This window comes from Zootoca vivipara, chromosome 3, assembly GCF_963506605.1.
Source record: "Zootoca vivipara chromosome 3, rZooViv1.1, whole genome shotgun sequence".
Taxonomy (NCBI): domain Eukaryota; kingdom Metazoa; phylum Chordata; class Lepidosauria; order Squamata; family Lacertidae; genus Zootoca; species Zootoca vivipara.
The window spans coordinates 36,666,183-36,683,211 of record NC_083278.1 but is presented as its reverse complement, the minus strand read 5'-3'; the positions used below and the strand labels follow the sequence as shown (position 1 = coordinate 36,683,211).

At 53.3% G+C, this 17,029-nt stretch overlaps 1 protein-coding gene across 14 annotated transcripts in view; it reads left to right on the top strand.

Annotated features, from left to right (window-relative positions):
* The first annotated feature begins 813 nt into the window (after window positions 1-813).
* Window positions 814-17,029, top strand: part of COL12A1 (collagen type XII alpha 1 chain) — a 119,139-nt gene continuing 102,923 nt past the window's right edge. For 5 of the 14 annotated variants that reach the window (XM_035109590.2, XM_035109598.2, XM_035109595.2 and 2 more), the window contains exons 1-2: window positions 814-1,035; window positions 16,412-16,519. In XM_035109590.2, the coding sequence (XP_034965481.2) occupies window positions 16,447-16,519 (73 nt within the window). In that variant the 5' untranslated portion in view covers window positions 814-1,035; window positions 16,412-16,446. Of the gene's footprint in view, window positions 1,036-1,308; window positions 1,475-4,799; window positions 5,111-6,288; window positions 6,512-16,411; window positions 16,520-17,029 lie in introns of those variants that run through there. The other 9 variants (XM_035109599.2, XM_035109592.2, XM_035109601.2 and 6 more) reach the window with 9 other exon arrangements.

Here is a 17,029-nt window from a genome sequence, read left to right as displayed (position 1 = left end):
AACCCCTTTTAGTTTAAATTATAAAATTTAAAGGTGCTTAGTACAAAGTTTGGCCACCTCATGAGAAGAGAAGAATCCTTGGAAAAGACCCTGTTGGGAAAGATTGAGGGCACTAGGAGAAGGGGACGACAGAGGACAAGATGGTTGGACAGTGTTCTCGAAGCTACGAACATGAGTTTGACCAAACTGCGGGAGGCAGTGGAAGATAGGAGTGCCTGGCGTGCTATGGTCCATGGGGTCACGAAGAGTCGGACACGACTAAACGACTAAACAACAACAACAGTACAAAGTTGCCTCTGGACCTGTTTGGGGTATCTCTCATGCCTGCTATTTTCAGACCAATTGCCCACAGAACATATAGGGAGATTGTGTGATTTGTCTTTTTTTACCCACTCCCAAGCTGTAAAAGCTGCCAATGTAGGAGAGGATACTGCAACCATCCTTATGAGATTTGGCACGATAGTTCATGCCCTCACAGGAGTCTATGATACGTGTCAATGTCATCCAATTCTTCCCCCGCTAACTTAGAGACTTTTCTTTAAGTTCTTGTCGTGTAGTGAGGGGGGTGGCGGAAGGAAATGCGGCTTTGATGCTGTTGCGCCAGGCAACAACACCCCAAACCTAGCTGTTAGCTATACCTTATTGCGAGATGGAAAAGGTGGATGGATAGGGCAAGCTTTCCTGTTGATTGAAATAACAGCAACGGCCACTAGGGAGGGCTATTGGACAACAAATAGACCTTGCTCCCGTTTCCCCCTCCTACACGGAATTCCGCGCAGAGGAGGGTTAAATAGAAGCCCTTCTAAACGGTCCCCGGCAAAAAGGAAACCCATTTCTGGTGTCTGAGTGGGAGCTCTCTGGTTGTGGCAGTTCTGGGAAGCTGGGACCTCTCGATCTCGGAAGGGCGGTTTATCTTTCCCTCGGCCAGCAGAGCGCGGTGGGTGCAGCAGAAGCAGCGGCGGCAGCAATACTGGAGATAATCATTCTTGAGCAATAACCCGCGCGGAGCGAAGGACCAACGCCAGCGAGCAACGCGTACGTGGTTGCTTTGAATGTCAAGGCGGGAGTCGGAAGGATCGGGGAGTCTGCGCGAAGAGACGAGGCTTGCTTGGCCAGGGTTCTCCTCCGTTTCCGTTTCTTCCCCCGCTCTCCTCCACACCCTCTTTCTCCCTCCCGGGTCTCGCCCTGCCCCTGTCTCCCGGTTCCGCCAAACTCGCAGGCGCTTCCGAGTCGCTGCTGAATAACGCGGCGGCGGAGGGGAGGGGGGAGCGCGAAGAAAAGCGCCGCTTTTGACGCTGCGCCTCCTTGCCTTGGCGCCGCCTGTAGGACTGCAACGTAGCCGAGCGCTTGGGTGAGGGTTTGGTAATAAGAATAAGGCACACCTGCGCGGGTGTGGAGGTAGGCGCGCAGCGGAGCTTCCGGGGCAACTTTTTCCCTGCGCGCCCCGCACTTCCCGTCTTCTTTCCAAACCCAGGTAAGGTTAGAGCCTGCACGCGGGGGGGGGGCGGGGCGCGGAGCAATGTCTTGGGAGAATTGGCTGCATGGAGGAGCCTCGCCTGATGCGTCGTTGGGACCGAGAGAAAGCACGGGCAGGGTAGGGGGAAGCGGGCCTCGTTGGGGGCAACGCTTCTCCCAGGTACAAGGGAGGCGTATCTTCACCATCCTTCGCGACTGGCTGTAAGTAGGCGAAGGGCGGCAGCACCGACAGTTTCGGAGTGCACGTGCTGTCCACCTATCCTTTTTCTTCCAGGATCTCTTTCCCTTTCTTGCCCACTTTCCCTTTTCTGTACCTGGATGCATGTTGTGTTTCAGGACTCGGCACGCGCGCCCGCGTATAAAGGTGGACTTATTCTAAGGTGTGCGCTGCGTTACCAGAGACGTACAGAATTCTGTCGCTTCTCGGGTAGATTCTGGACACGAGCTTGGCCAAGAGGAGTTGCGCCTAGGTTTCACTTACGGGGATTATTTTATTTTTTGGGGGGTGTTGTTGCGAGGATTATAAATACCCCGCCTTCTCTGGGATTTAGTGCAAATGCGCACCATACATTGAAAGCGCTTCCATGATTCTTTTGGGGGCGAAGCCATGCGCTTTACACGTGCATCGAATGTGCCTTAACTATATGGTGTGGATCTGCCGCTGTGAGTAGCGACACTCTTCGCTGGGCTCTCGCGCTTCTCTGTTTTTAGCCTAAGGAGTGTGAGGAAGATAAACGCGTGCATTTCCCATCTTTCCAGGGCTGAGGCGGTGGAGGCATAACTGATGGAATGCTTGTCCATCATCAAGTCAATGGATGGATCCCTGCGCACAGAAGGCTAGAGGGCAGGGATAAATTTTCTAGTATTCCCCGCTCCCTTACGCCCTCGTTTTCTATGAGCAGGGAGCAGGCGCGAATGTCCGGTCTCAGTCAGGCTGAGCCCTCAGCTCGCAGTCTGAAAAAAGCCAGGAGAGAGCTAGGCCTTGGCTTCAGAGAAGGCAGGGGCCCGTAGACCAGCTTGCAGATGACTGTTCTGCAATGTTCTCAAGAAGCATAGCTGTTCACTTTGGTTTTTACACGGGCCGACGAGGCAACTGCTGCCTCTCCCTCTTTCCCGTGCGGTCCTAATCGTGGCTTTTCTACCTCGACAGGGAAGAGCGGCTGCGTTCAAGTTTCTTCCAGTGGAGCAGCCTAACCGCAGGGCGCTGGGTCCTGCCTAGGCGTCCTGTTGGTGGAAGTAGGTGGTGGTGGATACTGTCCACTTTTCCGATTGCCTCTACGGGGATAAATCCTAGGGCACAAGCGGCCGAAAGCCATGGAGTTCTCAAAGCCCCGCTCGATTCCGGCTCTTCCTTTCTCACCACTTTCCCCTCGCAGGGTGAGCTCCATTATTCCGGCAGGGGGACACAGCGGCAACCTTTCTTCCCTTCCCGGCGCTGAAGCATAGCTTCTTTGCAATCTTTCCTTTTAGTGGCACATCATTGTAAATGTCTAGGGATACTTTGGGCAGGGGCCAAAATAGGCTTTATTTCACCCGGGTCAAAGACCCAGTTTTGGCAGCTCTCTCTCGCGGGCGCGCACAGGCTCAATGGCGCCCCTCTGGAGGCTTCACAACGCGGAAGGGTCATTTCTCAGCGGCAGCCGGCAGAGCATCTGTTCTGCAGGCCCCAGATTCAATCCCCAGCATTTCCAGGTCGGCCTGGGAAATGCCCCTTGTCGGAACCCACAGAGAGCCGCTGCCAGTTAGTGCAAGCAATACTGAACCAGACGGACCGATTCGGTGTGAGGCAGTTTTTTTTTAAGGACGAGACTTTTTTTGGTTTTTCTAATGCTTTGTTGTGGAAGGAAAGACCCCCTCCCCCAATGAGCTGTAAAAATCGCAGACTGGGCTGTCAAGTAGTACCAGTAGTAGTGGTGGTGATTTTATTATTTGTACCCCGCCCATCTGACTTGGTTGCCCAGTGGGCTTTGCTGAGCTGATGACTAGAAGCCCTCTTGGAAGGCTTTCCCCCAAAATTTCCACGAATGTCGGGCTTCGCGCAGCTCCTTTAGTCAGACTCTGTCCCGCCTTTCCCGCCCCAAATCCCGGGCTGCCCGGCCGGCCCACGTGCTGGCGAGCAGAGGCGCGCTCTCCTTCAGAGGAAAGGCGAGGGGGACGAGGCGCCACATTCCAGGGTCTGAGGAAATGATGGTTGGTCAAACTTGGACGTTGCATTCCTGCCACTCCTTCCGCCTCAAACTAAACTAAATGAAGATTTAAGCCGGGTGGAAGCCCCGCTCCCTCCCCAGTGGGACTTGCAAGTCGACAGGAATCCACGTACTTCAGCTTGAGCTGGGTTGTGAAGCGCGCCAGTTTCAGCCAAAGAAACGCACTGGGCAGCCGCTTCCTGAGTTGTGTTTGTTTATTTTTTTACCTTTGATGACTTCAAAGGTGAGTGAGTGAGGGGCGACCTTGCAGAAGAAGGATTAGTATGCATTGGTTAGAAATGGGTGTACAACACGTGAAAGAAGGCGGCGTCAAAACAGGAGATGAGAAAACCCCGTGCATTTTGGTCTCTTCTCAGGGCGTCACTCAACGTTTAATTTCCCCGCAGGAGAACAGCATTCTCCGGGTTCCCACCAAGTTTCACACTCGAGGGTTCCCCCACCCTCTCCCCAACACCAGGGAATGCAATCCTGTGCGCTTGGCACGGCCCGCTCACCAAGTACAGATGACTGCTTTTCACTCAATTTCGCACCCGCGAGTTTGCAGAACTTCTGAATGCCCAAGGAGACATTGAACTTTCTAGAAAGGCGCGTGTCTCACACCACTTGACTCCCGAATGCGTGAGCTCCCCACGCGAAATAAGCTCCTCGCAAAAAAAAGGTGTGCTCCCACGGAAGAAATTCAGGGCCATTCAGTTTCCCGCGAGTATATCCACTTCAAACTCCTTTCAAGGAAAACCACATCTTTCCTCTCAGCGATTCGGGGACATCCCCCCCCCCCCGCTGCCTGCCTCCCGGGTGCGAACTAAGCGCCGGAGGTCCCCAGCGGCTGACTGCTTCTCTGTCCTTGGCTCAGCCAGAAGCCACTGCCGCGCTGCTGCTGCTTGGCTTGGGCGCGGAGGAGCCCGGAGAGCAGCAGCTACGTGTGTTCTTGGCTGGGCGGCCGCTGCCCCCTCACCGCCCCCTCCCCCCGCGCCTCCCCCCTCCTTGCCCCCCTCCCCCGCGAGCCCTTCCGCGGAGGGGGCTGTTGCTGCGCTCGCGCGGGACTCCTCATGCCTCAGGAATGCGGCGAGGTATGCGCCCCTTTCCAAGCAGGCGAGCGGGCGCTGCTCGCTCTTCCCCTACTAGTGAGGAGAGGGGAGAGGAGAGGAGCGCCTAGCTCATCCCGTGGCAGCCGTCCACCTTTTCCCGCCGCCGTTTCGTAACCGCTTACGAGAGGCGAGCGCGGAGTTAGGAGCAGCCCTCTCTTAAGGAGCGCGCTTGGCGAGAGGTTCTTCCCACTCGGAGAAGGCGAGGCTTCCCGGACGGAGCGACCCCTCGCAGCCCAGCCACAGCCTCAGCAGCAGAAGTAGTAGCAGCAGCAGCAGCCGCCGCCGCCGCTCCTCTCGACGCCGCCACCGCTCCTGCCGTTGGTCGCGCCCTGCCTCAAGGTGCCCAGGACCTTTTTCCTCCGCTGCTGCCGCTGCCTCCTTCCTGAAGCCGGCTCCGTCGCCGCCGCCGCCCTCCCCGCCAGCCCTGGTCTGTGCGCACGCGGCGGAGAGGGAGTCCTTTCTCGCCTCGTGCCGGCCGAGCCCTTGCGCCGGGGCTGGCGGTACGGGCGGGCGGGCGTGTGCGCGAGCCGGAGCGCGCGGGCTCCCTGCGGCGGAACCGTGGATTTTATGGGGCGCGCGCGCGGGGCGATGTCCTCGGTGGAATCGGATTTGATGGCAGGAGGTCGTCGAGGGTCTCTGGTCAGCTTTCCCCATAAAGGGCAGATGATTCAGGAGGGAGGGAAGGTGGAGGAAATCAAAGACGAGCGTGGCACCCGACGGCTTATCATCAGCTCTTGCTTCTGCAGCTCTGCACACACAAATAATTGCTGGTTTGCTGCCTGTTTCTCTCCGTTGGCGATTGCTTAGAATCGTGGCGTTTAAAAAGAAAAGTGCGCATCGTTTGCCCCTGGGGATCTTTAGTTCCTGCGCCCCATTTTTATCAAGCTGAGTGGGGGTTGCGGGGGTGGGCAAGGAATCCCTCTCGACGTGGGCAAGGGAAATCCCTGGTCGCAACTGCTTTACACTGGCTTGGCGTCGGAAGCTATTTCGCTGCTTCTCTCTCTCGCCCTCATCCCGCGCCTTCTCTGGCTGTGCAACAGCTCCTTATATGTAAGTTTCTCCTTTCCAGTCGGTAGTTTTGTTGTGGGGGCAATTGCTCACGTTTGCTCGTTTCAGCAGGTTTGGACTCAATAGTTTTTGTGTGTGTTCTAGAGCTGTGCAAGATTGCGTTTCGTTTTCATTGTGTGCGAAATGATTCTCTGGCCGGGGATCGACGCGTCTGAAAGACGCTTTTTCTTCTTCTTTTTCCTCAAGGTCTGGGTGACTGCAAATAAACTGAAATAAATTCAGAGCGGCGGAGTTTCTTGGCTCCTGCCAACTCAAGAAAGGCAGCTCATAAATTGTGCAGTGGAAAGCAGAAAAGTCAGCGAAACTGTTGCTAAGCGATCGGATAAGCGTTTTGGCCAAATTAAAAAGAGAAACGTTTTCGAAGGGTGTTGGTGGTGGGAACTCCAGTCTGGAAGGAGCGGCCGGGGCGGGTTGGGGGCGCTCGGAATACATATCCTTTATAACGCTTTGGCTCAGCTCGGGTTCTTTGGGGGGCGAGTGGCTGCGTTGCTGCTTCTGCCCGGCAGGTGGCGCTGGAAGCTCAGACAAAACACCCCGGACAGAAGCCGCGCTTCTCCGCGTCCTCCTTCTAGCACCCTGCTTTAAATGCCTTCTCGAAGCGCACCGGCTGGGGAGCAGACGCGCTCGCGAGTGGAGCGCTGGAGAGGAGAGCGTGCGCGTGCATGTATGCAGGTAGGCAGCGAGAAGAGAGAACCGAACAAGATCGCTCACGTTGGCTGGCTGCTACAGAAGCGAGAGGTTCTCGGTTGCATTATCACCGCGTGTGTGTATATTGGGGTTGGGGGTACTGTATATTTATATACCGCTGTATCGTAAAAACTATATCACAGCGGTTTGCAACAATATGAAACCATTAAACCATACAGTAAAAGCAACAAAAAGTTAGAAGCAAGTGGAAAGCAAAAGAATTAAAAGCATCTTCTTCTGCGTGTGAGCTTCTGTTGAGTGTCAGGTCTCGGGAAGGAACTGGGAAGGTACTGTCGAGTCTTGTCAGTTTCTCATAGCGATTAAATGTACTGTACCTTCTGGCTGTGTGTGTTTAAGAAAAGAAAAGAAAACATCTCTTTCCATAGCCCAGAAACTACTGGTATTTCTTCCTCCTGAGCTGTTAATCGCCTAATGATTTACGCCAACTGGTTTGCTTTGTGGTTTGGACTTGGCAGCGCTATAAGTGATTCAAGTCTATTGCTTAATTACTCACGCCTTTCCTTCTCGTGGGACTCGGTAAACGAAATGCTGAAGCTAGAAGTTGCTGTTGGGTTTTTCCTCTTTTTTTTTAAATACACCAGATCTCGGATGCTTCGTTTATATGGGCTACAAACGTCTCCACTTCTCATTTTGGGCTATGTAAGAGCCTTTTAGTCTAGACTTGTGTGTGAAAGTTTCAGGAGTTTATACGACTCAACCCCCCCCCCAACCCTTTAATTGGCTCCCTTGTATTGCTTCAGAGTGAAGACAAGGATGCTCTGAAAAGTCTGCAAAACCATTAAACTTAACTAGATTTGCCCATCATGACAATGAACTTTGGCTCAAGGCCCAGTAGTAAGGCTACAGTTAAATGCAGAATTAGGCACACTGCCAACCTGAGCCTATGGATGGGACTTATTCCCAAGTAAGTGTGCACTGGACTGCAGCATTGATCACTGTGGATTTAGAGTCTGTGCTGGATCCCCCGACCTCCCAAGTCTTAAGTAAGTAGATTTCTTAAAACCACCCATATAGCTTTTTTCCAGAGAGGAACTACAAAAATTTCCTTGATGCTAAAATATATATTTTACTGCTGCTTTTAAACATTTATAATGTGGTAAATGTGTTGCAGGTGCCACCCAGCCTACAATAGATTGATAAATCAAGTATTGGCATGGAATAGCATCACTTAACTCCCCCATACCCCCTAAAACCCTTCTTAGTATACAGTATGTTCTGCCTCAGTGCGAAATTCTGAGTTACGCAACCGGCATAAATTACACAAATGTAATATTTGCATAGATGCAATGTTGTGTACCTTGGCTACTAGACATGCTATTAAGGCTTTCTCTCCCTTCTCCTCAGTTTAGGAGATTTTATCAGACCACGGGACCCAGTTTTGTGTCTGTGTTTTCGCCAAAACAACACCCCGCCAACCACTTTTTTTTTTTGGTTAAAAGTGAAATCTGAGATTTGTAAAGCTTCTGAATTCCACACCCTTTGCTGAATTCCGCACATTTCTCTTGCTTGCTTGGAATACGCACAGAATGCTCTGTTAACAATAAGTAGGGCTAGTTAATGAGTTCTTTCAGAACTGTTCAAAGGAATAAGTAGAGTTAAGTGGTTTGTAGATGTCACAGTGGCCGGAGTGGACTACTTCAGAGTAACGACGCTACGCAGCTCTGCATTTTATTCTTTTATTGGTGCTGCGTATTTACAGTGCTCAAGTCATTGCTATTTACACGGAGCGATGTTGTCAGTCGGTTTCAGAACCTCCTAATGGCTTTTGGCGCGTCTTTCTCCAACACAAAAGCTTTGGCAGACCCATCCTCTTGCCCCTCCTCTTCCTGCGTAATTCTGGAGTTGGAGGGATGGGTCTTCCCCCCTTGCTTGCCCCTTCCTGTCCCACCTGGGACCCTGGCTCCTCTACCTTGCCTGAGCCTCGGACACGACTTCCTGCTTCCCCACTGGAATCGGAACTCTCCCTGCTTTCCCCTTTGCTCGGGGACGGGCTTGAACTCAGGAGGGGAGGGACTTCGCGATATCCCCTGTCCCTCACATCCACCCCCCTCCCAAGCTCTCCTTCACCCCTCCCCAGGCCCCCCCCATGTGTCGGTGACGACTGGAAGCCTAAGAACTCAGTGCTCTCCGAGCCCGTTGGTGTGAATACCTCCCCCCAGTCCTGCGAGCCCCCCCCTTCCGCCTGGGCGGACGGGAATCCCAAAAAGTCCGTGGCGTCAGAGCTGGTGGGGGTAAAAACGTTCTGCCAATCTGCTCCTTCCTCTGACTGGGTGGATCTCGGTGACACCCATACCTCATCCTCTGGTTCCTCAAACTCCGCTTCCCAGCGCCATGGTGAGCTGCTCTCCCGTGCCTCCTCCTCCTCCCCCTCCCTTTCCATGTGCCAGGGCTTGGGTCTGTGGGGAAAGAGGGCGTGAAATTCTTCCACCAAGAATTCCTCCTGTATCTGAGTGGCTGGGACCCATTCATTCTGGGACGGTGGAGCATCCTCCCATGCCATGAGGTACTCCAGTCCCCCCACCCCCCACCTTGAATCCAGGATGGCCGTGGCCTCATTGAGTTGCTCCCTGCCTTCCCTCTCCCCCCCTCCCTCGGGGGTTTGTTCGCTGTCTCGGAGCCTGCTGCTTTCCCTGTACGGCGACAGCAGCGATCTATGAAACACTGGATGCACCCTCATGTCCTCTGGCAGTGCCAGCCTGTATGCCACCGGGTTTACCTGTTGCGTGACCGTGAAGGGGCCCAGCCTTTTGGGTGCCAGCTTTTTGCACCTCCCTCTGGTGGGAAGGCCCTCCGAGGACAACCACACCTTGTCCCCCACCCTGATGACCTCCCCTTGTCGCCTGTGGCGATCTGCCCCCTTTTTGTACGCTTCCTTGGCCCTCTCCAAGTGTTCTCTGAGCTGCTGGTGCACCGTCTCCAGTTCCTCTGCCCAATCCTCAGCCTGTGGGCCCTCCTCCTCCTCCTCCTCCCTCTCCCTCTCTGGGAAAGATCTGAGGTCGCGCCCGTAATTGGCCTTAAAGGGCGACACCCCTGTGGAGACGTGCACTGCATTGTTGTAGGCAAATTCTGCTAGTGGCAAGCGATCCACCCAGTCCGTTTGCCGCTGGCTGACGTAGCATCTCAGGTACTGCTGCAGAATGGCGTTGACCCTCTCCGCTTGTCCGTTGGTCTGCGGGTGTCTAGCCGTCGACAAGCTGACCTCCACCTGCAGGAGGTTCATGAGCCGCCGCCAGAACCTGGAAACAAATTGGCGGCCACGATCCGAAATAACCCTTAAAGGTAATCCATGCAGTCTGAAAATGTGATCAACAAACAGTTTGGCTGTCTCTTCTGCCGAGACTGCCCTGGCACACGGTATAAAGTGACACATTTTGGACATAAGGTCCACCACCACCAACACTGCAGTCTTACCCCTGGACGAAGGCAGATCTGTGATGAAGTCCATGGACACCACTTCCCACGGCCTGTGTGGTGTGGCTAAGGGCTCCAGCAACCCTGGTGGCGCTGCTCTGACCACCTTCGCCCGCTGGCAGGTGGTACAGCCCCTTACATAGTCTCGAACATCTTCCCGCACCCCTGGCCACCAGAAGTGTCTCATGACTAGGTGAGCGGTTTTGTCCCTTCCAAAATGCCCCGCTGTAGGGTTGTCGTGCATCTGCTTGAGGACCGTACGTCGAAGCTGGGTGGTGGGTAGGTACAGCGCACCCTTGTAGAAAAGCAGCCCTCTGCGTTCTGCAAAGTCTTTTGCCTGCTCCCTCCCCCCTCTCAGTTCTCTGAAGATGCGGTTGGCAAATTCATCCGCTGCCGTCAGTGCTGTGAGTTCTGCCTCGCTCACCACAGCTGCTCCGCAGGACCATGCCGACGGGGGGAAAATGTGCCTTGGGGCTGGTGGCGCCTCCTCCTCCATGTACTCTGGCTTGCGGGAGAGGGCATCCGCCCTGACATTCTGCTCCCCCGGGATGTAGTGGATGGAGAAGTTGAAGTTCGAGAAGAACTCTGCCCACCGTATCTGCCGCTGGTTGAGCACCCTGGCAGTTCTCCAGAACTCCAGGTTCTTGTGGTCTGTGCACACCTGGATGGGGTGCTTCGCGCCCACCAGGAAGTGTCGCCAGTGCTGGAACGCAGCGTAGATCGCAAGAAGTTCCCTATCAAACACTGTGTAGTTGCGTTCAGGCTGTGTCAGCTTCCTGGAGAAGAAGGCACAGGGTCTCCACTCCCTGTTGGCGTCCAGTTGCAACAAAATTGCGCCCACAGCTTTTTCAGAAGCATCTGTCTCAATGCGTAGGGGCGCGTCCTGCACCACATGGAACAGGTTTTGGTCTGAGGCGAACACTCTCTTGAGGCTTTCGAACGCTGCTTGCGCCTCTGGTGTCCACTTGAACTTCTGCTTGCCTCTCAGGCAGTCCGTGATGGGAGCCGTAACGCGAGAGAAGTTCTTGATGAACTTCCTGTAGAAGTTAGCGAAGCCTAGTAGGCGTTGGGCATCTTTGCGCGTCCTGGGGCTGTGCCAGTCCAGGATGGCCTGCACCTTGTCCTTGTCCATCGCCAGCCCCTTGTCTGACAGCTTGTAGCCCAGGAAGTCCACCTCTTTGGTGTGAAACTTGCACTTCTCCAGCTTCACATACAGGTGGTTCTCCTTCAGGCGTTGCAACACCTCTCTGACATCTTTCACATGCTGCACTGGGTCATTCGAGTAGATAAGGATGTCATCTAGGAAGACCAAGCATTTCCTGAAGAGGAGGGACCCCAGGACGTGGTGCATGAAGGCCTGGAAGCATGCTGAGCCCCCTTGCAAACCGAAGGGCATCACCAGATATTCAAAAGAGCCCAGAGGCGTGAACATCGTGGTTTTCCATTCATCTCCTTCCCGGATCCTGATCAAGTTGTACGCCCCCCTTAGGTCCAGCTTGGTGAAAATCTTGCCCCTGCGTGCCGCTGTCAGGAGATCATCCACTCTGGGCATGGGGAAAGCCACGGGCTCTGTCACCGAATTCAGCCGTCTAAAGTCCACCACAAGACGGCGCTGTTGCGTGTCTTTCTTGTCCACCCAGAAGACCGGGCTGCCCCCTGCTGCCTTGCTTTCCCTTATGAACCCCCGCTTGAGGTTCTTGTCGATGAAAGCGCGCAAATCCTCCAGCTCCTGGTCTGACATGGCGTACAGCTTGGCTGGGGGTATCGTCGCCCCTGGCACCAGGTTGATCTGGCAGTCAAAAGGCCTGTGCGGGGGTAGGTGGTCGGACTCCGCTTCGCTGAAGACCTCCTGCAGGTCCCAGTACTGCTTGGGTATTGCCTCACCCCCTTTGATATGCATGGTGGCCACCGTGGCTATCGGAGGCCCCTCCCCTGGTTGGTGCTGCATGCAATGTTCCAGACAAAAGTCTGACCCAAACGTGATGCACCTCTGGTGCCAACTGATGGAGGGGTCGTGGCGCGCCAGCCAGCTCATGCCCAAGACGATGGGGGGGTCTGAGATGGTGGTGACGTTGAACGCCAGTGTCTCTGAGTGCCTTCCCACCGTCATTCTCATGGGGGGGGTTTGATGTGTGATGGCCCCTCCCAGCAGCTCCCTGCCGTCAATGGTTGCTACGTGCAGAGGAAAATCCAACTGCAAAAGCTGGATTTGGTGCTCTTCTGCAAAGCTTCTCGAGAAGAAGTTGGCGGACGCCCCACTGTCAATTAAGGCGAGGACCGTCAGGGGATAGCCATTTGGGAGCGTTAGCGTCACTTCTAGAACCACTCCTGCTCTGGGAGGGGTGGGCTGGCTCTGCACCTCTCTGTGCGGGTGGGCGGGCTGGGGCTGTTGTCTGCTGACTGTGCCTGGCTGCTGCCCCTTGTCTCCTGCAGCCAGGCTTTCCCGTTTCCCTGCTGTGGTGCTGCGTCAGTGGGGGAGGGCACCACCGTTCCCGCCTTTCCTTGCCACTCCCTGCGATGTGGGCAGTCTCTGACGAGATGCTGGGGTGAGTTGCAGAGAAAGCAATTCCCGCCCCTTCCCTCCTTGCGTCTTGGCGCCGCTGGGGTTTGAAAAGCCCGCGCGCGCGCGCTATCAATCTGCATGGGCTCCTGGTCCTGGCTGGCTCCAGGCGTGGCCTGAAAGGGTTGTTGAGGGAGTGGCTTCTCCTGCGACCGTGGGAACCAAGCCCGCTTTGCGCGCGTCGCTTGCTTGTCGTTCCACCGGGATTCCTGCCTCACCCCCACCGCCAGAGCTGCTTTGCTCAGCTGATCCATAGTACTGGGCTTTGGACCTCTCGAGAGTTCATCCTTCACCTCCTCGCTCAAACCCAAGTAAAACGCAGCTTGCATGGGAGGCGAATCCAAAACCCACCCCAGTCTGTGCACCAGCATGGTGAATTTCGCCCAATATGCGCGAACTGTCATATTTCCTTGGCGTAAATTATGCAGTTCCTCCTTAGTCTGGTCCAAATGACTATCGGACGAATACATCGTCCTCAAACCTTCTAGAAATTGTTGGACATTTTTCATGCAAGGATTCTTGGTTGCGATTAATGGTCTTAGCCACTCCCTGGCTGCTCCGGTGAGATGTTCCACAATAAACGCTACTCTGTGCTCATCATCGGGGAACTCATTCTGGTGCAGCTCAAGAGCATACACGATCTCAGTCTCAAAGCCCTGAAACTCCTTCGGGTCTCCATTGAACTTGCTTACAAGGGTCCCTGCTCTCCTTCCTGGCAGCACTTGGACTTGGGGAGCCCCTCCCGCCTTGTTTTTCTCTGCATCCAGCTTGTTTTGGAGGTCTACCGCCACCGCCCTTAAATGCTGCTCTTTTTCCTGGAGCTCTCTCACCTGTTCCGCAAGTTGTAGCCGGTCGTCCTGGACCTTCTTAGTCTCCTCTTTAGCTGCCTTCAATTCTCCCTGCGCCTGCAGCGACAGCTGTTGCAGTTCTAGCTGGGCTTGCTCAGCGATCTGCCGCCACTTCTCCGCCTCGGACACGCTCATCCCGGCAACTCCGAAGTAGCCCAAAAATGATTAGGAGGTTGCTGTCACAGTGGCCGGAGTGGACTACTTCAGAGTAACGACGCTACGCAGCTCTGCATTTTATTCTTTTATTGGTGCTGCGTATTTACAGTGCTCAAGTCATTGCTATTTACACGGAGCGATGTTGTCAGTCGGTTTCAGAACCTCCTAATGGCTTTTGGCGCGTCTTTCTCCAACACAAAAGCTTTGGCAGACCCATCCTCTTGCCCCTCCTCTTCCTGCGTAATTCTGGAGTTGGAGGGATGGGTCTTCCCCCCTTGCTTGCCCCTTCCTGTCCCACCTGGGACCCTGGCTCCTCTACCTTGCCTGAGCCTCGGACACGACTTCCTGCTTCCCCACTGGAATCGGAACTCTCCCTGCTTTCCCCTTTGCTCGGGGACGGGCTTGAACTCAGGAGGGGAGGGACTTCGCGATATCCCCTGTCCCTCACAGTAGATTTGCAGCCAACTGCATATTTCTAGACCAAATACATCTTCTGTTGCTCACCTCCATCCTGTGTTTTTAGAGTTCTTTTCCTTTCTCTGCATCTGTGTGAACAATACCCCCCCCCAATCGATCAAGCTGCTACGTCAGAGGGGGTACTAGACATAGGTGTTGGGTTTCATTGGTATGTTACATCCCCTTTTGTATAATTTGTTTCAGACCTTATTGCAGGCAGGCGGCGGGGGGGGGGGGGGGGAGGAGAGGCTCAAGGAGCTGCATATTTGCAGGCAGAGTGTTTTTATTGCAGTTTCCAAATTACCCTAGACTTCTAAAGTCATCCTTAAGTGCTTCAACAGTTACAAAAAAGGAGCCAAATAAAATTCCCAGCTGAATTGGAGCCCATGATGGGGAAGGCTTGGAGAGAGAAGAAACTTCTGGATTAGCAGTTGCTGGAACTCGCGTCTGGCCTCTGCATTTGCTCTGGGTCAGGGGTAGGAAGGAGGATGCGGATGGAATTGCCCACCACTTCCAAGACTGATTTCATGCATGCCAGTTGAAGTGCTTTTGCTTATCTCCCCTGCTGTTGGTGTGCATGTGTGAAGGGCAAAAAATGCGTGAAAAATGTGTGAAGGGCAAAAAATGCTGCTTTAAATGCCCTTGTGTCTGTTTTTAAGAAAATCTATAGATGACCATGTCAGGAAGTTGCATGCCAGTTTTTCTGGGATATTGGTGTCAGTTGCAAAAAGCACTTCTTTAAAAAAGAAGTTGTGTATGCTTGGGAGGACGTGTCTTCCATTTCATAGCCTCTTTGGTCACTCTCTTTTAACAGGCATTGCATGTTATAAGCTAGACATTTTTGCCCACACACTTCTGCCTCCATAAGAATGAATTACCCTCCAACCATTCTGGTGGGCAAAGCTTTTGAAAGAGAAGGGAAGTGGAAGGGAAAAGGGAAAGGGAAAACAAACAAGCACCAAATCCTGCTTTCAGACCCCCTTGCCTCCTAAGGATATGCTCCAGCCCTCCTATACCGCTCCCTAAAGGATGCCTGTCTTTCTCAACACTGAGGGCTACAGAACCTCTTCCTGCCAAGGGCTGCATTTCTCTGGAGGCTTGGGATTGTGGTGGGAAAAACCAGAAGTGGGCATGGCCAGAGCCAAAACTGGGTGGGGCCTACCTTTCTCTCATTTTTTGTCTCATACTTTCTCCTTCTTTCTGATACTTCTTTCTCTCTCTGTCTCTCCATCTTCCTACCACCTACAAGGCTGCCAGGGAGGGGCTGGTTGCTCTTGCCAAAAAGCTTGAACGTACTACTTTAAGAAGACTTCATTTCCTCACTCAGTCTGTTTCAGCTTCACTCCATATTTTCCTCCTCCTCCTCCTCTCCTTCCTGGCTCTCCCCACCTGCATGAAATCTGGCCTGTGAGCCATACGTTGCTGGCCTCTGATCTGTCCAGGAGTTTATCTATTAATCATTCATCATGTAGCTCAGTGGTACACTTCGGGGGCTCAAATTTCAGCAGCGCCCTGTGTGACGCCAAAATTCTGCGCCCCTTCTCTTCTCATGCTCCATTCTAAATAATCGTTCTGGGGTCCCCTGCAGCATCCAGTGCGACCAAACCGGTCGTGCTCCCCGAAATCCACCATTGCATAGCTGGAAACCAATTCATGTAACTTTTAGTAGACCTTCTCCCTTCTGCCACTTCCTGGTCATTTCAAATACTTCTTTTTACAAAAGACTGCGTGAAATTGACATGGATGATGGCACGGCCAGTAGTAGATCAGATGGGATGAAGACGCAAATTGGAAGGGCAGGAATTTTCCCTACCACACTGCCAATGCAAATTGAAGATATGGCATCCCAATCTAGTTGAGAACTGAAGCTTGGGGATAGAGGGGCTACCTACTCCCTCCAGAGTCCTGCTACATCATGCCAAAGGCCCTTCTAGTCCAATGTCTTGTTTTCACAGTGGCCAACCAGATGTCTATAGGAAGCCCAGATGGAGGATGCAAGGGCAACAGCACTCTGCTCAATAATGATTCCCAAGGCTGGTATTCAAAGGCATACATAGCCATCTTGGATTGTTTCCCCTGTCCCCAGTTCTAGTGAAAATTCCCTGCACTTATGGGCATGGATACATAGCTAATATAGCTTCTAGTTTGACTCTAGCTGGCAAGGCATTATGGATATTTAAAGGGAACATAGTATGTATGGTGGCAGTGTGCATGAAGCAGGGGGGAAACCCCAGCTGATCATTAAAGAGATGTGACCCATATCTTATGTATAACACTGGGTTAAAAAAAAGAGCTAAGAGGGAACAGAGGTATATAGTAGCTGCTCAGTGCTCAGCAGCTGCCCTTCTGGTGCTATGTGATTTCTTCTCTTCATCCATTTAAACTACTAAAAGAAATGTGTGCTGATTCTCTTCCTTCTTTTTCTTCCAATAGATTCATTCATGTGGTTGTGATCCAAACCGACAGCAATGAAGACGAGGCTCCCTGCAGCAGTTGCTGCCCTGTGTGCAGCTCTTCTCCTCTGTGTGACAGAGGCTGAAGGTAAGTCATTCCTTCCTTTATTCCCTGGAAAAAAGTGATGGTGCAGAATTAAAGAAGGAAACAATTTCTCTCTAAGTGTGAGTGCTTCACCAATACCCCCTTTCCTCTCTCTCCTTCCCTCCGTCCCTTTCCTTCCTTTCTGTGATTTGTTTACTTCCAGAGAGCAACTCCAGCTGAGTAGCTCCACTCTCCTTCCTCTTCAATGTTGTCTTCCCAGTGTGCTGTCCACACTGGATGTCTCCTTGCAACCAGTGCCCTCCCGTGGCCTCTGCCCTCCCGTGGCCTCCTTTCCTCTTTCCCTCCCTCCCAGGAGAAAGGAGGACACCTGTACAAACTTGAACCTTCTCCTTAATAAGCCAGAGAAACCCTGGAGCGTTCGCACACACCCTCCTGATGCTTAATTGCTTTGCTTTGTACTGTGAATACATAATAGAAACATGCAGTTCCCCCCCCCCCTACTTCTCTTCTTAAAAAACAAACCCTTTATAAAATAAAGGACTCCAACAGAAT